Source organism: Syngnathus scovelli, chromosome 6 (genome assembly GCF_024217435.2).
Source record: "Syngnathus scovelli strain Florida chromosome 6, RoL_Ssco_1.2, whole genome shotgun sequence".
Taxonomy (NCBI): Eukaryota; Metazoa; Chordata; class Actinopteri; order Syngnathiformes; family Syngnathidae; genus Syngnathus; species Syngnathus scovelli.
Window position 1 is genome coordinate 18,957,996 of NC_090852.1, and position 24,829 is coordinate 18,982,824.

At 42.4% G+C, this 24,829-nt stretch overlaps 2 protein-coding genes and 1 long non-coding RNA gene across 8 annotated transcripts in view; 2 read left to right on the top strand and 1 right to left on the bottom strand.

Moving 5' to 3' along the window:
- The window catches only part of roraa (RAR-related orphan receptor A, paralog a), a 138,461-nt gene extending 133,371 nt beyond the window's left edge, over positions 1–5,090 (top strand). For both annotated transcript variants that reach the window (XM_049724100.2, XM_049724101.2), the window contains 4 exons: positions 39–146; positions 1,303–1,413; positions 1,591–1,703; positions 2,552–5,090. In XM_049724100.2, coding sequence (XP_049580057.1) covers positions 39–146; positions 1,303–1,413; positions 1,591–1,703; positions 2,552–2,716 — 497 coding nt within the window. In that variant the 3' untranslated portion in view covers positions 2,717–5,090. The remainder of the gene's footprint in view (positions 1–38; positions 147–1,302; positions 1,414–1,590; positions 1,704–2,551) is intronic.
- Positions 5,091–9,058: 3,968 nt separating this feature from the next.
- LOC125971123 (annexin A2) lies at positions 9,059–19,201 on the top strand. 5 transcript variants are annotated; one of them, XM_049724094.2, is made up of 16 exons: positions 9,457–9,580; positions 9,688–9,789; positions 9,875–10,190; positions 10,264–10,383; positions 10,456–10,590; positions 10,728–10,844; positions 11,032–11,191; positions 11,425–11,588; positions 11,682–12,387; positions 12,782–12,945; positions 13,018–13,147; positions 13,847–13,931; positions 14,106–14,156; positions 14,981–15,224; positions 15,518–15,680; positions 15,868–16,019. In XM_049724094.2, exons 1-15 carry the CDS (start codon positions 9,567–9,569, stop codon positions 15,653–15,655), a joined length of 2,646 nt encoding a protein of 881 aa, XP_049580051.1. In that variant the 5' UTR covers positions 9,457–9,566; the 3' UTR covers positions 15,656–15,680; positions 15,868–16,019. The 5 variants fall into 5 exon arrangements, with proteins under 5 accessions (XP_049580056.1, XP_049580051.1, XP_049580052.1 ...); XM_049724095.2 differs by lacking the exons at positions 15,518–15,680; positions 15,868–16,019 and having other exon boundaries at positions 13,018–13,143; positions 14,981–15,087; XM_049724097.2 differs by lacking the exons at positions 9,457–9,580; positions 9,688–9,789; positions 9,875–10,190; ... (9 more) ...; positions 14,106–14,156; positions 14,981–15,224 and adding exons at positions 16,494–16,551; positions 16,629–16,722; positions 17,051–17,145; ... (7 more) ...; positions 18,806–18,928; positions 19,006–19,201 and having other exon boundaries at positions 15,557–15,680; positions 15,868–16,051.
- Positions 11,596–13,862, bottom strand: LOC125971128 (uncharacterized). The gene is made up of 2 exons (XR_007482357.2): positions 13,286–13,862; positions 11,596–11,900 (listed from the first exon to the last, which is right to left on the bottom strand). It is a non-coding gene; the product is annotated as an uncharacterized lncRNA (long non-coding RNA).
- Positions 19,202–24,829: the final 5,628 nt, after the last annotated feature.

Below are 24,829 nucleotides of genomic sequence, written 5' to 3' on the forward strand. Positions count from 1 at the left end.
GGAACAATTCAGCATGTTGTTGCCGTCTGTCTCCACAGGCTCTTTGGAAGTTGTGTTTGTCAGAATGTGTCGTGCCTTTGACTCGCAAAACAACACGGTGTATTTTGACGGAAAGTACGCCGGGCCAGATGTGTTCAAGTCATTAGGTAAGTGGACGCTTACCTCCCCAGCGTGCTTTTGTGTTACCTTGTGTGACTGTGTGTGTGTGTCACTCCTTTTCCCTTGATGTAGCAGCCAAAATTAGAATCTCCTAATCTGCTCCACACAATAGTGAAGGCCTTGAAGCAAACACTGGGCGTTCATCCCTGCTTTACCTGGCATCGCCTGTCTCTGCGGCGTTTATTTATGCCAGGAGCGAGATGATAGCGAGGCAAGGTTGCATCTGACTCCTGTAACTGTGGAATAAATAGAGGCAGACAGAGCGCCGCCGTTTTAGGCAAAAGCTATCAAAACCATCAACCATAGGCTGACAGATAGCTCAAATAGCATTTTTGTTTTGCTGTCGTGACACGGCCGAGTCTTCCGCCAAGGATTTTCCCACACGATTCAATTCGATTCACTTAAGTGGGATTCCAATTTGATTCGATAGAGTCCATCAGTAAATTGCGATTCAATGAGTTCTTTGTTGCCGTATTATTTTTAATGAACTAGCCAGGACTGTAAATGTAGCACAAAAAACATCTCTCCAATAAAAAACAATACATATCTCGTTATATTTTCAAGTGAAACAATTCAATTTGATGCACTTGCCATGTTTAACTCAAAACATCTTCCGATTCAAATCGGTTTTGTTACATATCAAATTTGTTATAGATTGTAATCTATCATGTCAGTAGCATCAAACTCATTAATAACTAATCCACATCTTTCAAAAGGCCATTCGATACCTAACTCGATACAATCGAACGCGATACGATTTAAAGACGGGATATTTTAAACCATCATTGCTGTTACGACGATCCGACTTTTGGGGAAGGCCGAAAGGAGTGATAGGCCACCCGAGTCGGGTTGGCGTTCGCCCCCTATGCCAGATAATCGATTTAACGAAAGGCCTCGTGGGTGACCTAATTTTGCCTTGCGTAAGTGCCAAAAGTGGGTAAAAGCGCAGTGCCTGTTGTGCTGAAGACGCTCGCTCCCATGCGCTGTCAGCGTGCAGCTCTGTTATTCTTTATGTTTTCCCTTCCTCTTCCTCTCCCCCCCTCCCCTCCCTGTGTGCCTCTCTCCCAATAAAGATCAAGAGTGAGTGTTGTTCTTTGGTCTCCCTCATCCTTAGCTTTCTCGCTCTGTCCTTTGCTGTGGCAGGCTGTGACGACTTGATCAGCTCCGTCTTCGAGTTTGGGAAAAACTTGTGTTCGATGCACCTGTCTGAGGATGAGATCGCCCTGTTCTCCGCCTTTGTGTTGATGTCTGCTGGTAGGTGTCAGTCACAGTGCAAAAAAGAAAGCCCTGAATTTGCCGTGACAAGGAACAAATGTACCCACCCGCCTGTTTCTTTAAGTGTCTACAGCTAAAATTAACACCCTGGATTTATTTTTTTTCTATTATCGCACGGAGATTCCTGACTATTGGTGTGATCATTTGATTTGGCAGACCGATCCTGGCTCCAGGAAAAGGTGAAGGTGGAGAAACTCCAGCAGAAGATCCAGTTGGCTCTCCAGCACGTCCTGCAGAAGAACCACAGAGAGGATGGAATTCTTACAAAGGTACACTCGATGTTTCCAAAATGTGTGTAGCCCTGGTGAATCCTCCAGGGCTGTCGCTATTGATTATTTTTGGACTCGATTATTCTAACGATTAATCGACTAATTTGAGGCCGACACTAAAAGATTTGGACCATTCAGAGATTTTTAAAAAAGCCTATAAATAATTACTCAATGATTAAAATAGTAGTCGATTCATTTGATTATCAATTACTTGTCGATTAACCGATTAATTTTAACAGCTCGTACCTGTAAATTGATTACTTTCCAGAGCTCAAAAGCCATGTTTGTTCAAACATTAATATTTCATCACCATTTTCAACACTAGACTGGTTACTGATAATTTTTTAAACAAGATTAAAATTTCATCATCAAACAGAACAAGCCATTTTCAACACTAGACTGGTCACAGATTTTTTTTTTTTTTTTTAAATAACACCCACACATGTTGACTGACCAACAGCATAGTTTCATAATATGAAATTGACTTTACAATAGCTTTCAGAGTAATCCAGTCAAATTTGACACATTGGTTAGGAATCACCAGTTATCGTTGCGTCTCCTCACGATAGCGGGACCCACATGCCATTAAAGTTGCCCGATAAGGTTCCATCCCAACACATTTTCACGACGGCACACAAAAATGCATTTGTATTGAAACCCAAGCGGTGCCTTATCAATCGCGGTGTCAGACTTCCTCACGCCTGAGCGCCTGTCTCAATATTTACACGTCAAGTTTGTCCCCGTGTGGGAGTCAAAAGACGGAGAAATACATTCGGGCAGGGGTGTCCTCCCTCCCGGTCTTTGCTGTGAATCTAAACAGCTTGTCTCTTCTCCGTCTCTCCCCACAGTTGATATGCAAAGTGTCGACACTGCGGGCGCTGTGCAGTAGGCATACAGAGAAGCTCACGGCTTTCAAAGCAATATACCCAGACATTGTGCGTGCCCACTTCCCCCCTTTATATAAGGAGCTGTTTGGATCAGACTTTGAGCAGTCCATGCCCGTTGACGGGTAGCGGCCCCTGCCAGGTGCCGGCGCGCCCGCCAGCGCACCCTAGGGGAATGTGGAGGAGGAATCTCAGACACTTTATATCGGTGCCCCGCACAAACCGGAGTGGACAAGATGGCACGCTGCTCAACATCTTCTTTTTCATCCAAGAGTAAGGCTGGTGGAGTTGCTTCTCAAGGTTTTACTTCTTGGCAAGACTTGTGGGGAGGTGGGGAGGGGGGGCCAACACGAGGACAAACCATTTCCGCCCCGTTTGAACTTGATCATTTTTTGCGCATTTTAAAATGATGGATGTCAACCATGAGTTCATTCGCCGGGATTTAGTCGAGCGATATCGTTTGACTTGAAATTGTGTAAATCCTTCATTTTGATGTTTCAATTTTTTTATTAGGCACTGAAACCTGCAATAATTGTCCCACACGTTTTAAAAGTGAAATGCGCACAATTTGGTCACGTTCTGCTTTTTTTTCGGGGGGGGGGGGTTGTTTTCCTTTCTCGTATTCAGTCGTATCTTTTTGGACACAAACTCGCAGCAACTCGGAGGAAGGGGAGAGGGGGGGGGGGCTGTCGACACGTTGATGCAATCGGCACCTCTCTGTGGACAATCGTTTGAAGATCTGAGAGAGGGGGGGAAAAAAATAGAATTCTGGTAATTCTACTGAGATGATTTTTAGTTGTCAAAAAAAAAAAGAAAAACCTCCATCCACCATTGTTGCATAGTGAAATCATGTAAGGCCATCTGCTATTAATCCTTCTCTGGACGGGTGCCCCAGAGAAGCACGGGGCACCGACACGTTGAAAAGGCTCCATTCCACCTGTTTTATAATGTACTACAGGGTATATGGTCATAAGTACTTACTATACAGAAAAAAAGTAATGTTTATAGAATCTATTTTAAATAACATGTATGATATTCGTAGTTAGACGATTCTTAATTGTTCAATTGATAAGGCACTTTTCTTTACACCTTTGTTTAATTTAAGACTTGTATATTTACCTAGTGATGTGTTGCATGTGCACAAGAAGAAATACAAGTTGAAACCACAGCCGCGGAGGCTCGTCCCGGGAGCTGGAGATGGGTCGGTCATGCCGCCGGGCGGGCGGCTCGGCGTTGCGGCTTTGTTGGTCTTGAGAAGGCCGATGAGAGATAGGCCCACCTTAACCAATTTATTTAGCGCCTGCACAATGAGATGCAAGTGAGGCTCGGTTTTGGTTGATTCTTGCTGGTTGTGTTGAAACTGTGACCTCTATTTTGCTTCTCATGTAAGGTCACCGAAATATTAGGCACACCTTTAAGTGTCCATCTATTGTTCTATGCCACTGCAAATTAGAAGCACAATAATTAGGATATTTTGAACTTATTTTTTTTCTGTTGGGGTCAATCAAAACTGAGCAAAAAAAAAATCTATCGTACTTGCAGTTATTAATTTAGTGAGTGAAAGCAAATTTAATGAATGAGAATATCAAAGCACAAAACTTTATTTGAATAAATCTCGCCAAGTATTTACAATGATCAATTCCCCAACATTCCCAGGAAATCACAATGCCCTATCACTAGAGATGCCCCTAATATTTTGTCCAGCCGGTATTGATTTGCATCCCTCACCGCAATCCAATAGCCCCATCTAGCGGAAGGCGGTGGTACAGCAGGTAACAAAACTGCCTCTTGACACTGAAATAGATTTTATTTCTGTTTCTGGAGTGGCTTTATCTGTCTTCTCAAGCCAACAACGCAGAAAAAAAAAACAATGAAGGGAACGTGAATATTCAAAGCCTTGTCTGGTCGTAAAGCTTCTATTTTTGTAACACGTTTTTTTTTTTTTAATTATTATTTGGTGAATGAACTCCAGAACGAGAGGAAGGGAGGGATGTCAGATAGCACTTAACTATATTCCTGCAATAATTAGACTAGCGCTTGTTTGTACAATTAGGGGAGAGAAGCATAAAACGCTAGGACAAGTGCTATTTTCAGAATGCTTTGTTGTTGTGCTTCTGTTTTTGTTGAGTGTGTCTTTCTTGTCGGTGTGGTCGTAAAGTGATAGAACAAACACACACACACACAAAAAACCTGAATGTGCCAAACAGTACTCTGCTTTCTGGTCTGTTATGTAGAATAGACTCCTAAAACATTCCAGCAAATTCAGTAGCAACTTGGAGGAAGAACTTTATTTTTAAAGGCGACATTTCAAGAAAAAAAAAAGAATAAAAAGATATCCCTTTAGAGCGAGCGTCACCAACCACGACATTGAATCCACTTTTGATTTGCTGCTTGCACACCATCATTCCTTTGCCGTGCAATGTGCACAAGGTGTAAACTCCCGCCTTGTGCTGTCACCCCTCAGGGAAGAGTTTGTTTTTGCGCGTCTTTTTTAGTTGCCGTTTGATTGTTGCATTGTTGTGTTAAGGCTGAACGAAAAAAAAAAATTGTCATTCTCCCCTCCACCCAATATCGCAATTTACAATACCATTATCAGATTTATTAGAATAAATGTTTTGCTATTATAGTTTCGGCTCAAATAATATGTACAGTCAATTAGTTTGAAAGACACTTTATTTGTATATTTCAATATTTCAATTAGCCCGAGTTTGTGTTCAGGGATGCACATAGTTGAGATTAACAAAAAAATGAAATATCACAAAACCATCTCCAAGAAAAATAAACAAAATCACAATTTTATCAGTACTCATAAACAACAAGATCTGTTTTAGATGAAGGTGTCATCAGGGTCCCTCTTTGTTAGCAAAACCAAATATTCTTATGCAATACTTAATCTGTTTGGGTTGTAATATTTATGCTGTACCTAAGTAATAATCTCTGTTGTGATGCACAAGCCCTGTACCACGAGTAAAACCTCAGTCTCCCAGCAGAACAAACTTTCCAGTCTGGAAAAAATGCTAGACAATCCAGGAAGGAGAGGCCCGGCCGAGAGGATGAGGTGTGTCCGCTCAGGGAGGAGACGGTTATAGACGCTCACACACACACACACACGTGAAGAGCTGGAATTTTCCTGATATTTATTCTGTTTCCTTAAACTGCAGGAATATTGCTCAACATGAAAAAAATTAAGTGTTTTGTAATGTGTCCTACAGTAAAAAAAAAAACAAGCAATATGGCCTTGTTGTGTAATTACGGGTTTGACTGACATGACTCCAAAACGTTTCCAAGTAATAAATCCGCCGTAGCTTTCGGCGACCAGACGCACGAGTCTCCAACAACTATAAAGATGTACAGTGGCGTCTTTCTGTACAGTCACACTTCATGAAGCGAGGGATTGATGTGTGCTAAGTGTGCTATTCAATCAGTGTATAGTTTAACGGGTCCTCCTGTCTCTGCTCTGTTGTCTCTTTGTAAAAAAAAAAAAAAAGCAATAGTTTGTGCGTACGTTTGTGTGTTTTGTTGTCAGTGTGATTAAATAAATGAGAAAAAAACAAAACCCAGACAAGGCTTTAATAATTACAAAGGAACAGGGTGATGTGAATGAAAAGGTCTTGATATATAAATCTTTTTTTTTTTTCTTCTCTTTTGGAAATGCTGAGCTCCATCCATCCTCAGTAGGTAGCAGTTTCAAAGTGTGACATAACGTCTTCAACAATGCAACTGGACTCACCAAACCTGTTGGAAGACGCTTATTGACAATTCTATTTATATATATTTTTTATTTTGATTCAATTTTGGCTGGAAGAACTTGCATCGTTTATAGCCCTATAATGAATTCCCTATCAAGCACGACACTGACTGACAAAGTGAGCGTTCCTGCCGACAAATTGTGAAAATGTTATGTCACGCTTCAAAGTTGGCCGTCATGTTTGTAACAAAAAAAGGTGTCATTTTCCAAAGCACAGCTGATAAGGTTTCAAAGTAGGAATATAGTTTAAAAGGAAAAAAAAAATGAAAAGCAACTTTTAGCCATAATTGAATGTCAAGCAATAATATATGTCTTTGTGTATAATTTTGGATTTTTCTTTTTCCTTTCTGTGCATATTAGTCTTTTTGAGCATCTGCATGTAAATACACCTCTTATTTATCATGTTTGGGTTGTATTTTATTTTTTATTTGGTTTCATTTGCACATCTGGAGTTTTAACCAGGTGGAGAACCAAGAACTTGACATGGCCTGTAAAGTCGATTCTCTCACTATTGCTCGCTCTCATCCTCTGCTGTTCACTCACCATATTTAATAATATTGATCATGTGTATAAAGGTAGCTTCTGTCTGTATAGGTAAGAGGAAAAAAAAACTGCTACTAAGGCCTACCCGATGAGAATATTTATGTGCTAATCAGCTCCACCATATTGTATGGATAATTCTAGTTTGCTTCGTTTCATTTAGTATTAGTCTTAGGGTGTGCTGATTTATTTTGTGTGGTGCTAGGTACTTTTGTGAACAAATGATTAATTACTAAGCCTGGCCACCCTATTAGTTGATTCATTTCACTGCATACAGTATTAATCTGGATATTAGGACTCCATTAATGATAATGAAAGCGATAAAAGTTACCCAGCCAGTACCTGTATCAGTGTGCTCGTCTCGGGGTTATAAGGGGGACAGTCTAAAATGTTTCACGTCAAAAAAAAAAACCTTAATGACACCATTGATTGGGAAAAGCACATGATGACAGACATTAGCGATCATCAACTAAATTTAATCAACCGATGCCAATTTTAACTGCTGCAAATATTTGAATGGTCAGTCCAATATTTGGGATTTTCTGGACATTAAATCCCATCAGCTTAATGAGGAAAACGCTTAACGTTCATGACTTACCAAATATTTAGACGATCATTCTAATCATTTCAGATGTTAAAGTGAGCCTAAGTCCACATCTCTATAGTCATTTTAGTAAGAAGTTATCAGTTTTTTTAAAAGAATTCGGGTTTATTTTATTTTACTTGATGGCATTATGGGATAAATGCTACGTTTGTAGCAAATACATCCGAACATACTTGTGCTAAATGCTAGCATTTATCTTACAAGTATGTTCAGACATATTTGCGAGAATATTTTCACTCCAATTTTCTGTAGTTTTATGTCAATAACAATGAATTGACGTAAAATGTTTTTACCCTTACGTTCAGCATATTAGACTGTCCCTAATAAGGCACTTATTTCCTTTAGCTAGTATCGGCTAAGTAACAAGCTAATTAACGGATGCTTTTATGGGGAAAAATTGATGTTCAAACTGATGCAGCAGTGTTTTGTTTCTCTTTGTCCGATTGTAACTTTTAAATTCAGCAACAAGAACAGTTTCAGCCTGTAGTTTGTCAAGTATTTACTGTAACCCGCTGGTTATCTGCGTAGGCCCTTACACAATGCAGGGAAGTGGCGCTTTGATTTTGTTCCGTTGCCCATTCGGAAGGAAAAAGTGTACACGGAAGGAAGACGTTTCCTCGTCATTGTAGCAAATACGATTATGCTGGCAATAAAATACAGTGTATCACACTGAGTGCCTCTCGGTGTAGCAAAAGCGCATACGTGATTTTAGTTGTCCTTTTAAGATCCGTATTCTGAACTGTGTTTTGTTCAGTTCTCACAAAGTTGTTGTTTTTTTTTAACATGTGAAACATTTTCATGCAGTGTTAAAGGATTTCAGTGTACGGACTCATTCCTCTCATTTTGTTTGAGTGGCAATTGAATGCTCATTTTACACAGGTTACCTGGAAAAAAGAAAATGTCAGTCCACTTTTTTTTCTATTTTTACCACTTTTCTGTACATTTCATGTTGTTGTCCGTGTTGGTCGTGTTCTAAGAAAGTTAAAGCAGAGGTGGAGTCTTTCTTTTTCCAAGTAAGAGCAACGCAAATTGAGGGAAAGCTCAGATCAGCGTGTGGTTGTCACCAATTTTCAAGTCACATGTTTGCTACTGATGTTAAATGAAATTAGGGGCCAGATGCTCATGTACCTTTTGAATCCAGCTCTTTTGAACTCTCTTTAGCAGGTAGTCAACTCACAAACGTAGTTTTGCTCCTTCTTGTCTGATGATTCTTAAATATGAAAATAAGTATTTTGATTCATTTTGTAAATACGGCTGTAAAGAAAAATAAGAAATTTAATGTTGTCTTTTAAATACTTTTCATTCTAATATGAATGTTGTTATATTGTACTTAGAAACTGTACCTTTAATATTACCTTTATTAAAAGTGCATTGGACACATCGGTTTTAGATGTGCTTTATGTGCTGTTATCCCATAATAAAATTTACCGCTTGTAATGGGCTTTTCTTTCTTGGCTGATTTCTTGTCTTGTTGGTTCAACTGGTTGATGACTTAATCCTTCCATTTTCTTACAATTGAGTCACATTCAGCTATTTGTTTCATTATTAAAAAAAGCTTTTGGAAGAAAAAGTCAAAATAATTTGTGTAGTCATTTAGTAGAATAGTCAATTGTGTGGAAAGTTAGGATTTTTTAAATTAAAAGTTTAATGCACGTGCATTTTAAAATATTGAGGTAACATTTTATCAAACCTTAATGTTTACACTAATACACATTTAATTGAAATCATTAACTACAGTATTTTTTATATATATATTAAACTGCAGTGTTGTTTATTGAACTACATAATATCACACAGACTGGCAACAATATTGGATATACATTTTAGGAATAAAACCCAGCATGTTTTTTGGGGATGAACACTCGGGCCCACTACACTACTGTATTTTTTTAACACTGGTCCTGGTGGCACATCAACTGACCACCGGGCCCATTCGATTAGGAGCCGCAAGGGGGCAGCACAACACAAAGAGCTATGAAACGTGCTATTGTTTCCAGCGAAGAAGAAAACCACCCAGCGTGTTTGCTAACTGGCTAGTAGCTAGCTAGCTCAAATGCTCCTACTCCGTACTGTAACCCGTAACAGTTATGGAGTCGGTGAGGTGAGTAAACGTTCAAGTTATATTTGTAGTGTAGTGTAAGTAATTCTGCATTAACATAACAGAAATATATAAAATGCCAAGCTATATAAAATACACATTGCTTTAAGGGAGGACCCTCCTGTGTCCGATGCTCCCTTCTTCACCAAAGACGCTTATGATCAATATTCCCTTGCACCCAGTGTTAGAGAGCTGTGGAGCTCGCTACAAAGGTACGCCAGTCAATGAACACAACGACAGATTTTATAATAAATAAATAAATGATTAGCGTGACTTCTGTTTTTTCAATTATACAAGTCCTGCAGAGAATGCCAGTGGTGCCCAGTCAGGACCAAAGTCTACTACCAAAAAGGTTGCACAGTTTAAAAACAGCAGCAATAAAGATGATTCCCCCTGGGACGCCATGGACACTGACACTTCTTTCATGGACGATTCTTTGGAGTCTCCGGGAGGATTTAAAAATCCCCCAAAAGCAAATGTGCGGATGAAGAACGCGGGAGGTGATGTTTTCCCTCAACCCAGACTGCCCTTCCCGTGTCAGTCCAGCCTGTCCAGCAAAGAGCAGAGGGCGTATGTTGACATTTTGTGTAAGAAATCCAGAGAGCCTCCCGAGGTGATGGTTTTCTCCTGCAATAGTCATTTTCTCTCAGCATTTCCTTGTTGCTTATGCTTATGCAAATTTTCAGCACCTGAAAGCCCGAGTAGACCAAGAAGTGATGCAATTTCAGAGGTACTTGCAAGATGTGGCCAAAGTATGTGCAGACGACTACAATTTCATATCACAAGGAGCTCTACAATATGCTGAGGTACTTCCGTCACGGCACACAATGGCATTTTTCTCATGACTAAATTATTATTATTTTTTTTTTAATCCTCAGGATTATTTGAGGGCACGTTTGGAGCATATCCAAACATTGCCCCGGCTTTATCAGATATGCGAGATGACCAGTTTGACGGGCGGAACGTTCAACCCGGGACTGTCTCTCACCTTTGAAAAGCAGCTTGTTGTCATGGTGATATATTTTTTTTTGGAACCATGTGGTTGCTCTGCTGTGGTTTTAATAAGTAGAATTGCAAAAGTGTTCTTTTTATGTTGGTTCATTTTCTTTCTTTCTGTATTTGGACACTTTTTTTTCTTTAATCTCCCCAGGGCAGTATGGATATCACAAGCCACGTAATAATGGCTGCTGATGCGCAGCTTGCAACGGATTATCCGAGTGTTTCATCAGAAAATCCTCCAGCCAAAAAAGCTAAGGACATACACGCTGTAAGCAATTGTTTCACTTTTTTTTAATTACTCCTATAAAGTAAGGCGCAAAGATTCTTTTTGTGACTGCCAAAGTGGGGATTTATGACCGGCGGGTCTTTTGCGACTTCATTTTGACTGCGGCAGTTTTCACAAAAGCCACTAGGGGATGCCACTCACCACTGCTTTTGTATTGATTGCTCTGCAGGCAATCAGCAGTGACGATAATGCCGAGAAGTTGTGTGCACGCTACGAGCCGCACGTGTGTCTCACCCGGGAGGCCTTGGTCACGCTGTTGGACAACCACGGCCCTGATTTTGCTCAGAGATGGGAACTTCCGGTTACCATTCGAATGAACCATGGCAAAGGTGCAGTATGGCTATCATTATATTTGGGCTTGAAAAAGTTTTTTAAAAAGAAGTTGATGTTTTTTCCATTCAGTATTTCAGCCTTCACGCAATTTCTCCAGGAATTGCAAACATTTGGTTAGAGTTAACAATTGTATGAATTGAAAATGTAATCATTTTAAAAGTCTTATGTTGTATAGATTAGATTATAGAGCTCGTGATTACAATCTGTCATAAAATCCTTTGTTGCACAGGTGTGAGTCAGAAGAAGACTGTTTACATAGAGTCAGCCCTAATAGACAATGAAATAACCGTGAGACAAAAGAGTCTCATCTACCACGAGGAGAGTTTGAAGCTCTCCATTATAAAGAATGGAACAAGAAACATGTCCCAGTTAATGACTGAACTTCCTTCACTGGTATCCGTTCACACGACTAACATTTCTTATTGCTTTTTTATTTTTGCTTTTTGTTTTCTATCAATGACGACTCCTCAATTGTTTCCAAACCAGGAGGGCCCCCAAAGAAATGTGATGTCCCTTGCCGGTGATGACCTCGACTTTGGCGTGGATGTCACTGACCTGGAGACTTTTGGAGAGGCGCCAGTCACGAAATCGAAGAAAACACCAAATGAGCAACTGAAACGTGCTCAAAGCGCAAGCAAGGCGAAACAGCTCGCTAATCCTCTCGGGGAAGAGATGTGCAGCTCCGCGGAAGATCTCAAGCATCACCTGGCAACAGAGCAGACGATTCCGACGGTTGAGACAAACGCCGCAAAGCCGGCGTGCGAATCTGAAAAGGAAAGTGACCTCGAGGATGACAACAGACTGATCATTGACGACTCAACGTCACTATCTAAAGCCACGACGCCCTCCACGTTTCCCGCCGACCTCGCCTCCGAGTCGGTCACCTCTCCTAAAGGTCCGACGACACGGAGGCAAGCGTCCAAAAGCGCCAAAGGCCCAGCCGACCAGCTGGGGGAGATCTTGCGCATGCAGACGGCCACCTTCAGCACGGCCAGTGATGTCGCAAGCAAAAGCCACACCTTGTCCCAGGAGAGCGTTTCACCCACCCCATGCGTGGAGCCCCCACGACACGCCCTCCCGCTATCGCTCGTGAAACCATGCGTCACCTCTTACTTGGAGAGGAACCGGCCGCACAGTGGAGAAACCTCATCTGTTCCTCCAGTGATCCACATGAGCTCCCCAGAGAAGAAAAGTTAGTGTTTTAAAACGCTATTGGTAGGCTGCCCGTTAGCAGTTAGCAACTAGCTAGCTTCCCCTAGCCTGCCTGCTCCCTGTTAACGCTGCAATATTTGAACACAGTTTGAACATTAACACTGCTTCAAAATAGAAAAATGAAACAATTCAATAATGATTAATTGACGGAAGTTAAATTGTAGCTAAATAAATGTTAGAGGTCAAACACTTGTAAAAGATTAAGAGTAAATACAACAATTATGTAGTGGATTTTGAAAGTAAAAAAAAAAAAAAAAAAAAAAAACATCTTTGTAACATTACCCACTGGTATTCATAAACACTTTGTGGTCGAATATAATAGATTTGAAGCTCATTATTGATACCTGACCTATATTTTCCTCCACCCCGTACAGAAATATTGTCTCAGGAGCTGCAGGCTGGCGCCGAAAACCGACAAGACTACACGTCCCCGGAGAGCGGCAACCTGATGTATGAGCTCTTCAGTCTCCAAGACGTTCTCATCGTAGTACGAAGCTCAGTTTCTCTAGCTCGAAAAGTGGTTAAAAACTCCAGCCAGGTATGCATGTCAGAATAGGTATCATTTCAATGTCTTTTGAGCTGATATTTCTTTGTTTTTCCTTCAAATCAGTTTGTGCCGGTGCATGTTTTGCCCAAGCTGGAGTACCAGCTGTGTCACGGGGTCGAGTGTCTAACCAGCAGCGAGGCTTGCCAACTGTGGACGGAAACGGCACTGCACGCCACTACAGTGTCCTTCGTAGGTAAAAATATTCATCAGAATAATGACCGTGTAGCTTCTTTCATTTCTTTGAAAGTTCCACATTTTATTTTCCCCCGCATTGACTGAGGCAAGCGGACCCTCCCACATGAACCATTTGAATAGTCTTTAGATGACTCACCTCTTCCTCCTCCCTCCCACTGCTGTCGGATTCCAGTTTACGCTGTTGCCATAACAACATCCACAGCCTAAAAGCCACCTCGAGCTAAAGGGAAACTCGTCTTTCTTCCGTGTACTTACTCATCATATGGTTTGCTTTAAAATCTTCCAACGGGTAGTCCAAAGTTGACTTTACTGGTTCTTCAAGGACACGATTATCTGTTGTGAAAACATGGGTGGAACTCTGGAAATCCCTCTCTGATAACACATATTTTGAGCAAACCACTTCATATTTTTTCAGTCTCCCACTAACCACGTCAGTGTGTTCAAGCTAAATTGAAACTAAATAAAAGGCTTACTTACGTAAGCTGATACAAGACTTCCCTCTTTGTGCCTGATGGCTCATCATGTGGTCATCTTCTATTTGTGGATTTTATTCATTTATGACTGAAGGGAGGATTTGTTGAAAATGTAAGAAAGGAGATGTTGCACGCCTTTTGTCAACGCTGCTGGCGTTGATGGGAGGAACGCAATCGTTGTGTGCACTCATTAGCTTCCTCGCTAACCCTTTCTTTCCACATAGCTCACATCAATCCACACACTTCTAAAGTTGCGCTGCTCAGAAGGCTGCCTGACCCGTGGCGACAAAACAACAACTGCGGGTTCAAGTGAGTTGGCGCCTCTCCGTGATGATCCTCATGACGATTTCATGATCAATCTCAAAAGGCAAAATCAGTGGAAAGGCAACAGTCATATTTTTGTCACTATCACAAAGTTGAGTGACCGTCTTTGTACACTTTGTCCACGTCAATATAATGACACCTACTTATTTTTGTTCACAGCCCGGTGAAGTCACTCAACATTCTGCACCACCTTTTGAAAAAGCTGACAAAGTAAGTCGCTAACAGAAAAGACAACAAACACTTGAGATTGTTCATACTTGGCCCCACTCCGTCTTGTTATTTCTAACATATTTTCATTAACTCTTTTCATATCAATTAACTCAACCAACCTGGGGGGAAAATGACAGTACTTAGACCAGACCTCCATGTTGTTAGCGCTAGCTAGCAGACCACTAAAATTGTCAGTGAACGGTCGCTGTGGCATTGACAGATACTTCTCACTTGATAGAGACATTTAAACTGAGCCGTTTGTTGGCAAGCTCTCTGATCATGATCATTTCCGCTTATTAGCCCCTGCCCATTATGCTTTCAGTGCTATGATATTGACCGTTTGGTAAAAATACATTTGTGGATGTAATTCATATTTAATGAATTGGACTAAGTAGTTTGAGAAACTTTGCCAAGTGCCTTCACACGTTTCCTCTCTTCTATCAGTCACTGATAGCCAAACAAAATGCAGAGTGAAGGTCTCAACTCTTACGGTTTTCGTGATATTTGAGACTTTTTTTTATTTTATTTTAAAACCATTGGATGAATTCTAAACGGTACACCGTTTAGAGCGTTTGACGTTTATTGTTACCGTTATCATTGAGGGTTGGGCTTGTGCTCTGATAGGTCTGCAGCTTGTCCATACAGTACGTTCTGTTTGAAAATGATAAAGTTCACCTTCAGGCTTAGAACTGCGATGTAGGTTTATTGCAATTGCGCAACTCCCAACACACAATAGACATTCTATTTCCTCCACATTCCACTCACCGGATGAAATCACGCTGAATGCATTGACACGCCTTCTGTGATGCAATGTGTGTTTGTAGAATGGAAGAAGGCCAATACCTGATCACCCACAAACCAGGGGAGCCTTTTGTGACTTTCCTAAAAGTGACCGACGAGAAAGTGTGTCGAACCGCCTACGACTTGCACCGAGTCCACGGCGATCTACCCCGGCCTCCCGAAAATGGCCCCGTCCCGTGGATACCCGTGGATCCCACCGTGGTGCTGCCCTTTCACAAAAAGCACGGACGAGTCCCCTGCACCTTTCCCCCGCAATCTGTGCCACAGGTAAAAAAACAAACAAACAAAAAAACGCACGTGCTCTCAATGCTCTCGACCAAGCATTTTTAAGACTGGCTGAACCAGAGCCCATGCTGCATTCCTGCAAGTGCAGAGCCAACAAGCAGGACAAAAGAAAGCATGGCAGTGTGAACTATTCGCTTCTACTGTAGTCAACTCATTGACGTTCAATTCACGACTGACGCAAAGTCGACACAAAAATCCTCAATCTTGTTTGAATATCTGATGGTGCAGTTTGAATCCTAAAAGCATTCGTCCTCTTGTTACTGTGCTTGCGGCAGGCTTCGATCGATGCAAATGCGGCAGGGACGGCGGGCAAGCCAGGAGGGAAGAAGAAGAAGAAGAAAAAAAAGAAAAAAAACTACTACTCAGCAAATCACAGCAATTCCATTCAAAAAGTCAGCCAGCATCCATTTTAAGATCTCGCAGGACGTTATATGCGAGGTACTCCATGCTAAAACGCTCAAAGTAGTTTCTATGTTTTCTAAAGCAGCCATGATTGTATATTTTCTTAGTTGTACTTTTCTAAAATGGAAGCCCAATAAAGTTGCAAACCTGGGGGTCACCTGATTAGATCAGAGATTATTTATCAGAGCTGAAGAGTTTGACATAGTCAGGATCAACTTTGCAGTGGCTGCTTGTCCAACTGGGTGGAGTCACAAGTGGGTGGAAAGAGGAGGAGGAGGAGGAGGAGGTGAAAGGGGAAGTCCTCTCTCTCCGTGTCAGCCGCACTGGCGTTCCAGCTCCACACCCAAAACTCCCGACACATCAGCGGGACGGGACGCCTTCGTCTTGTGCCAACTTCTACAAGTTAGGTAAGTTTCATTGTTGTGACTTGACACGCTGCTGTTGAAAACTTACTAGCTTTGTCGTGCAGTAATGTTTAAAACCTTCTGGAGGGAAAAAAAATAGCTGATTCATGGCCTATCTTGAATTGTTTGTGCCGATGTGTTGTTTCCCGTGTTCAGGAACAATCGAGCCCACCTCACATTGGCTCCACATGTGTGACTGCTGTGTGATTTCATACTGCAGTCCAGGGCGTGTCCGTCCCTTCACTGCATGCGTGTCAATGAATAGCAAGTCGCTTCTAATTGCATTGACCGGGAACCGATGACAGCACATATGTGTCTTTTATTGGTCCATTATGGAGATGGCTGTAGAAGAATGTGATTACAGCAGGAGAATCAACAAAAGGTGGCCTCTGTGATGGGATTACACTGATTCATGATCACATGATGTGTCAATTTTTTTTTGCAGGGCAGTCAAAATGGCGATGGTGGCTGAATTCCTGGGGCAACTGTCCCTTGAGGCTGAGGTCAAGTCAAAAACATTTTTTTTACATGATGACATCTTTTATTAAATCGACTAACGTGTTTTTTTTCCCCCCCACAGTCCCATGAACCAAAATACCCCACTGTGACACCTGCGTTGGATTTTGACCCTGAAAAAGATGCTGCAAGGATAGAGACAGCTATCAAAACTAAAGGCAAGATTCATTGTGTACATTCCTGTTGAATAAATGCAGCTGACGTTTCTTTGGTCAAACTGTCTGTGAGTCAGCATCCTGGCTTTTAAATAAAAAAAACTTTTTGGGAAGCGGTCTAGTTCTGTGACCTCAGAGCTGCCAGAGCGCTGTGCAAAATACTGGAAGCTCCTGGTAATGGCGAACAAGACCTCCATTTTGTTAGCATGGCACTACTTTGTCATTTGTTCCTGCAAAAGTTTTAATGGTGCTGTAGTTGCATTTTTTTGACTGCTCAAGGAAACAAAAATAAGAACGTTGTAACTAACAGAGCATCTTTTCTGGCCTTCAGGTGTGGACGAACAGACCATCATTGACGTCCTAACAAAGCGGACCTACCCTCAGAGGAGGGAAATTGCATTTGCTTATGAAAAGAGAGCAAAGAAGGTAAATGTTTCCTGTTCGTTGATTTACAGAAAATTTTCTGAATCACTTATCCTCACTAAAGTGACGCTGTTTTCTTTTAGGACATGATCTCAGCTCTGAAGGGGGCGCTGTCGGGCTCCGTGGAATCGGTCATACTTGGTCTGATGAAGAGCACGTCCCAGTATGATGCCTCAGAGATCAGAGGATCCATTAAGGTACACATTGGGCCATAACGTTTATCCTGCCGGCAGGCTCATTTCCAGAGCGACACTGCCCTCTTGTGGTGAAAGTGCAGAATGCAGTCTTTTACATATTGTATGTCTTGTGACTTTTGGTGGACTTGTGTTTCAGGGCCTTGGCACTGATGAGGAAACACTCATCGAGATTCTGTGTTCCCGCAGCAACGCCGAGCTGCAGGAGATCAAGAAAGTCTACAAAGAGTGTGAGTGAGAACGCCAAAAAGGCAGAATGAACTATACTAACTCAAATGAAAAGAAATTGAGACTTGTGGAATGCTAAATTCTGCAATATAAATATAGTAGCCATCATTTCTGCAACACCTCGCTTGCCATCTAAAATGGAAGCCTTTCCGCAGTATTCAAGAAGGACCTGGATAAAGACGTAGCAGGTGACACTTCTGGAAACTTTGCAAAGCTGCTACTGGCTCTGGTTCAGGTGCGCTCGAACACTTTGCCGTCATAATTTGGACATGGAATCATGCCAACCTTCGTCCCGTGCAGACCAAGAGAGACGAGTCGTCCTCTGTGGTGGACTATGAGAAGATTGACGACGATGCCAGAGTGAGTTGTGTCCGCACCTGATAAAATCCTCACATGTAAAAGTTGGGATTTATTTTTTTTAAACTTGCAGTGCATTTCTATTAAAATACCCTTAATTGCTAACTGCATGGTATTTATCGATCCAACGCAGAAACTGTATGACGCCGGCGTGAAGATCAGAGGAACGGATGTGGCCACCTGGATCTCCATCATGACGGAGAGGAGCGTCCCCCACCTGCAAAGAGGTTCGGTGGATGCCACAATGCGTGTTTTTGTTTTGTCAACATCAAGCAGCGTATGCTTCCTCTGCTCTGCAGTGTTTCAGAGGTACAAGAGTTACAGCCCCTACGATATGCAGGAAAGCATCATGAAGGAAGTCAAAGGAGACCTCCAGAGGTCCTTCCTGGTTCTAGGTACTTGAGATTTTCATCTAATGCAAAACTCGCATGATTACTTGTATGGTGATTTATTTCTTTTGCATTTTTTTCTCAGTGCAAAGCTTTGAAAATAAGCAGCTGTTTTTTGCCAACAAACTGCACGACGCTATGAAGGTAAATGGATACAGGACAGTATTATGAACTCAATGTTCTCTTAAAGTGATACTAGAGGAGTGTGGGGGGGGGCAGTAAAAAGCACTTTGATGCTGTATTAGAAATATCAGGTACATGAATATTTGCCGGGATGATGAGAAGTCAAAATAGAAATGAATTGCTGTGGACATATTTGTAGTTTTTGATGGATTATTATTGTGTTTGGCAACAGTGCCACCTTCAGGACGCTCCCTAATTTGCTATCATTATTGTATTTTACGTCACATTCATAGAGGTCGTGGATCAGCTAAACAAGTGTGCCCTGATTTAGAGCCGAATATGTGCTGATGTGTTCTCAATGTTTGTTCTCAGAGTAAAGGAGCCAAGGAAAAGGTGGTGAGCAGGATCATTGTGTCACGCTGCGAAGTGGACCTGAAGAAGATCTGCTCGGAATACAAAGCCCACCACGGCCAGTCTCTTCAAAAGACTATCATGGTGAGTCCACTAGTGGGTGACGTCATCACAATACAAGCTGCTTGATTTGACGCTGCTCTTTTGTGCTCTCTGTGCAGGAACACACCAAGGGAGACTACCAGAGGGTTCTGCTGGGTCTTTGTGGACCAGAGGACTAAATTCTTTCACTTGATAAATGAAGATAACTGGACCTAGTATGCTAAAGCAGCAATATTTCTTTGCAATGTAAAGAATGTTGATAAGTATTATTGAAGCAAAATAGTAATAAAGCACCACAGTATAATAAAAGTAAAAGCGTTGTCTTGTCTGTAATTTCTTCTTACATCCTCAAGAGGGCGGTATAGTAGCGTTAAAAACGTGATGTTTTTAGTTGAGCCCTCATCCAGTTGCTACCATCAGATGAAATAAATGCACATTGACATTTATTTTTATTTGTAAATCTGAAATCACAGATTATACTTGACATTTGCACAAATGCTCAACACCTATTAAAAGCGCCAAACATAAACTAAAATTTAACTAAATGGATGCACAAAAACAAAAACTGTGACTTCATTCGGACACTACATTAGGTACACCGCCATTTTCAGGTGTACCTAATAATAGGTCACTTTATTAGGGAAATATCATGGTCAAAGGTCACAAGTGTCAAGCTCTAGTCCTCGGGGCCGCGTTCCAACATGTTTTCCAAGTGACCCTCGTTAAGTGCAGGTGCGTGAAAACTTTTAGCCACTTTCACGTTCAAAAAGAGCTAAAACTTTTCACGCACCTGCACTTAACGAGGGAAGCACTCGGACACTCCATTAGGTACACCGCCATTTTCAAGTGTACCTAATAACAGGTCACTTTATTAGGGAAATATCATGGTCAAAGGTCACAGGTGTCAAGCTCTAGTCCTCGGGCCGCGTTCCAACATGTTTTCCAAGTGACCCTCGTTAAGCGCAGGTGCGTGAAAACTTTTAGCCACTTTCACGTTCAAAAAGAGCTAAAACTTTTCACGCACCTGCACTTAACGAGGGAAGCACTCGGACACTCCATTAGGTACACCGCCATTTTCAAGTGTACCTAATAACAGGCCACTTTATTAGGGAAATATCATGGTCAAAGGTCACAGGTCTCAAGCTGTAGTCCTCGGGCCGCGTTCCAACATGTTTAGCAAGTGACCCTCGTTAAGCGCAGGTGCGTGAAAACTTTTAGCCACTTTCACGTTCAAAAAGAGCTAAAACTTTTCACGCACCTGCACTTAACGAGGGAAGCACTCGGACACTCCATTAGGTACACCGCCATTTTCAAGTGTACCTAATAACAGGCCACTTTATTAGGGAAATATCATGGTCAAAGGTCACAGGTGTCAAGCTGTAGTCCTCGGGCCGCGTTCCAACATGTTTAGCAAGTGACCCTCGTTAAGTGCAGGTGCGTGAAAACTTTTAGCCACTTTCACGTTCAAAAAGAGCTAAAACTTTTCACGCACCTGCACTTAACGAGGGAAGCAGACGGACACTCCATTAGGTACACCGCCATTTTCAAGTGTACCTAATAACAGGCCACTTTATTAAGGAAATATCATGGTCAAAGGTCATAGGTGTCAAGCTCTAGTCCTCGGGCCGCGTTCCAACATGTTTTCCAAGTGACCCTCGTTAAGCGCAGGTGCGTGAAAACTTTTAGCCACTTTCACGTTCAAAAGGAGCTAAAACTTTTCCCGCACCTGCACTTAACGAGGGAAGCACTCGGACACTCCATTAGGTACACCGCCATTTTCAAGTGTACCTAATAACAGGCCGCTTTATTAGGGAAATATCATGGTCAAAGGTCATAGGTGTCAAGCTCTAGTCCTCGGGGCCACATTCCAACGTTTTCCAAGATTCCCTTTCTGATTGGCTGGTTGATCTGTGACGTCACTTGGACACTTCATTAGGTACACCGCCATTTTCAAGTGTACCTAATAACAGGCCACTTTATTAGGGAAATATCATGGTCAAAGCTGAACTGAAAGTGAAAAGTGCCACACCCGCCCTCAACCCCACCTCCTGATTGGCTGGTTGATCTGTGACGTCACAAGGACACTCCATTAGGGAAACCACCATTTTCAGACTTGCTCTTTATTTTGGGGGACACCAAATCATATCACACAACGTAAAACACATATACATATTGTCATATAAAGAATGTCAGATTTTTGTTTTCATGCCCAAAAAAATAAAAACAAGGAATAAAACACCAGACAAGTTTTAACAGGTTTTAATGTTTATTAAAATAATAATAATAAAGTACATTTCAAACCAGCAATCTAATGTAAAATTGTAGTAGATATGTTGGATAACAATATTTAGTCGTATATATGCATACACGTTATTTTAAGTGTTATAAAATCTAGATTACCCAAAGAGAAGCATCATCTCCCCGTCGTTGCATAACGGCGGTTCGCTTCATGCAATGCATTAGAGTTAGCCGTTAGCTTGGAGAAAACGCACATAAAAGAAGCGGTGTTTCAGTGAATGGTTCTTGCTTTCTTTCCTTGGCAAATCGTAAATCGACATTCTGGCTTACGTAGTTCACGCCAGGAGGGAGACGCAACGCGTTCACTGACTGATCCGTTGATGCACGGGGGGGAAGGAAGGCACTTCACCCATGAACTCGTTCGCAAACGGGAAAGTCAGGATTCGTTCCCTCACTGATCCGTTGTAGCGATGACCTGGAAATGCAAATCACTGACTCGTTCACTCACTCACAGAACCATTCAGTTGATGAACGGGAAATGCAATTCACGACTCGTTTGTAAACAGGAAGTGACGTCATTTTCTTCTTCGTTTTGTTTTACGGCGAGGCGGCACCAGCTTCAATGCGCATTACTGACACCTACTGGCTGAAGTCATATGAACTGAAAAAAGAACGACTCACTTTAGGAAGTGATTCGTTCACTCTCGTCCACTGAAAGAAATTCTTTTATTTCCAGCACATTTTTGGCACTAATGTGGTACCAGAGTAGGTACAAATACCTTCTTCTTTTATCCACTATGAGAATCTATGAATATGATTTAATCATTAGTGTGTTTTTCCGTGTTTGTTTGGTGCTAATATTTTAATTAAAAATGTTAATTTTACCTCTGGCAAAGATGATTTGCATAGCACTAAACAAGCGTATATACAGTCTTTCTGCTGTTTAGTTTGCAGTCTCTCAGGATGGAATAAGCAGCACAGTGTTGTCAAGGCATTTCTACTGAAGTATAAGAAAAAAAAAAAAAAAAAGGAAAAAAAAACATCCCCAAAAGGCAACAGAACTTGTGCTGAACACAGCGCAGAGGAAGAGGAAGCTAATGAACATAAGTCCTGAAGATCAAACGCGGTCATTTATATTTTATTTTCAGAGATTAAAACATGTTTCCGTTCAAGCGTTCCAAAAGAAAGTGCTTAAAATTTTAACAAGACGTTGGATTTATGGTCATTTTGTAATAATACTGATGAGAACATTAGCCCTTTGTGATGCTTTATGTTTATAGGCAGTAGAAAAATAAAATATAGCATAAAGTAAGCTAAAACTGTATTTTCCAGGGAGGGGAGAGAGGGGGAATTTATGCGGCAATATGCTTGACAGATTAATCACTCCATCATAAAGAGGAAAGTACCGCCATATTTCCTCCTTTTTTATATGGATGTACAACATGCTGTTCTGCTCAAGGCCGGCCCGTGGGGACCGGCGTCGGACCCGAGGGGAAGTCGCTTCTCAATTGAAAGCGGCCAATTTACTGTCCCAAACACTGACACTTCATCATTCAGACGACTTTAACCCCATGAATGTCAAACAGCCAGCGTGCTGGGAAGGCGGCGGCACGCATTTCCATAACAACCGCAGCTTAGCTAAAAGAAAGGGAAGAATCATAATCACATTTCTAAATGGAACGTCATAATCAAAGGTGTAGTTTTATAAAAGCTATTTCTATTGCCGGCCTCATCTGAACAAATGGAAGGTCCTGGACTGGATTGGGTTCAACCAGAGGTTCCACTGTACAAATGAATTTTATGAAATAAAAACGATGCCATCTGCTGGGTGCCACCTCCACTTTGATGCAATCCAATGGCCATTTAGCAATTCGCCAGCTGGCTGCATCCTCCCAAATTCTTGTCCCAGTTAAGACCGAACATGTGGAAGGAAGCCTCCCCTCCGTCACCTCGGAGACAGAACCCAGCCGGGCGGCGCTCGCGGCATCCAGCGCCATTAAAGTTTCACAGTACAGCTGGAAGAGCTGCTGCCGGCCCGCCAGACGTAGGGAAGGGTTGACTTTGTGCTTGTGATTAATTCATCCCACACAGCTTACAGGAGGGACACTTTTTTTTTTTAAAAAGAGAGATTTGGCGCCCCTCTTACGCTGACACCAACAGAATCGGGGACACACACACACACCAAAGGGTGTTTAATTATATAGTAGGAGACCACTAAGGTCTTCTTTTAATTGTGTGCATCTGTTTGTATGTGTTAGCCTGCAGCTCTGTGTAGGTCTTAGGCCTCGTCTAAATGAGAAGTCCTACAGGCGGCGCTGGAAGACGCGTCTCCCTCAACACGAGCGCAGAGAGGCAGTTTGATTAATATTTTCTTAATTATCATTATTTAATCCGGCCCACGTCGACGCACGGCCTTTTGTCTCAGAGCCGAGAAAGATGCCGGCTCATTAGGGCGCGGCGAGATGCTGCGTATGGTAAATAAGAAGCTCGCGGCCTGAGGGGGGTCGGCACCGCATTGAAGGACAACTCCCCTCCTGAAGGATGCTGCAGACCAGAGAATCGCGGATGCTGCGCCTCTGGCAGCGTCAAGGCCCGCTTCCTTTTATGAGGCTCAAGCAGCAGACGAGACAGCTGTGAACCGGCCGGCCGGCCGGGCGATCAGTCAGTCAGCCAGCCTCCCTCCCTCCCTCCCTCCTTTGTAGAGCAGAGCCACGCTTGAAATACACAGCACCCCGTCCGTTCGTCCGTCCGTCAATCTGTCGGCAGGCAAATTGCAAAGTTTGACATCAAGCGACAAAGTTTGTGAAGTTCAACCACAAAAAAATTGCAAAAAGACTTTTCAGAATGATGGAAGGTGCATGATCAGTCGATTGTGTTGAGGCTTTGTGGCCCTCAGCCAGACGCACGGATGCTAATTTTCTATGAAGTGCTTGTAATGGCGTGGCTCTGGCTTCAGTGTGTGTGTGTGAGTGATGCAGTGACGATGCTAATATGCAAAGGAGTACAAGACGAGGGGCAGGAAGCCCTCTTCATCAGCGTGGCATCTTCCCATTTATTTACATCCTGGCTAATAAGATATGTGCTGTGCTGCTAGGTAAGACAGAAAGATGTTAGGTAATTAAACTGCTTTGCTTTCCCGTTCATCCATTATCCAAACTCACGCCTGCATACATAATGTAATAATATCAAATAAGGCACAAATGGATGAGGTGGCCATTCTGGCGTGTTTTAGCGCCGGCGCCCAGTCGTAAATCTACGCCGAGGGGGCGCCGGAGACAAAATGCACAGAAAGTGTTGTGATGAATATAGGAAGTAGCAAAATGTGTGTATGGATAGATGATGTATACCACTCTTTACATAATGCGGCCGGCCGTCCGTCCGTGCGAGAGCACAAACAAGCCGGTGAGTGTTCATCACAAGGCGCTCAGAAGACGGCACAGGCTTCCAGATCCAGCGAGTGGCGTTCTAATCCGTGTTGTCATGTTGCTTAATCCTGCCTCGGCGCCGGTGTCCTTGTCACATTGGCCGCTGGACCCCACACACACTTAGACATTGACGCACGCACGCACGCACACGCGCGTTCCGTGCCTCGCCTTCATGCAAGAGATTGAAATCGGGCGGGCAGACACTCGAGCATGAACCAAATGTCAGCGGCGAGCCACAAGGAGGAAAGGAGCCCGTGATAATTATCACGTACACGGCGAG

Coding starts and splice junctions, on each gene's coding strand:
- LOC125971123 (XM_049724094.2), top strand. Junction 12,388..12,781: donor GAGCTCCCCAGAGAAGAAAA/GTTAGTGTTTTA, acceptor CACCCCGTACAG/AAATATTGTCTCAGGAGCTG. Junction 13,148..13,846: donor CACTACAGTGTCCTTCGTAG/GTAAAAATATTC, acceptor CTTTCCACATAG/CTCACATCAATCCACACACT.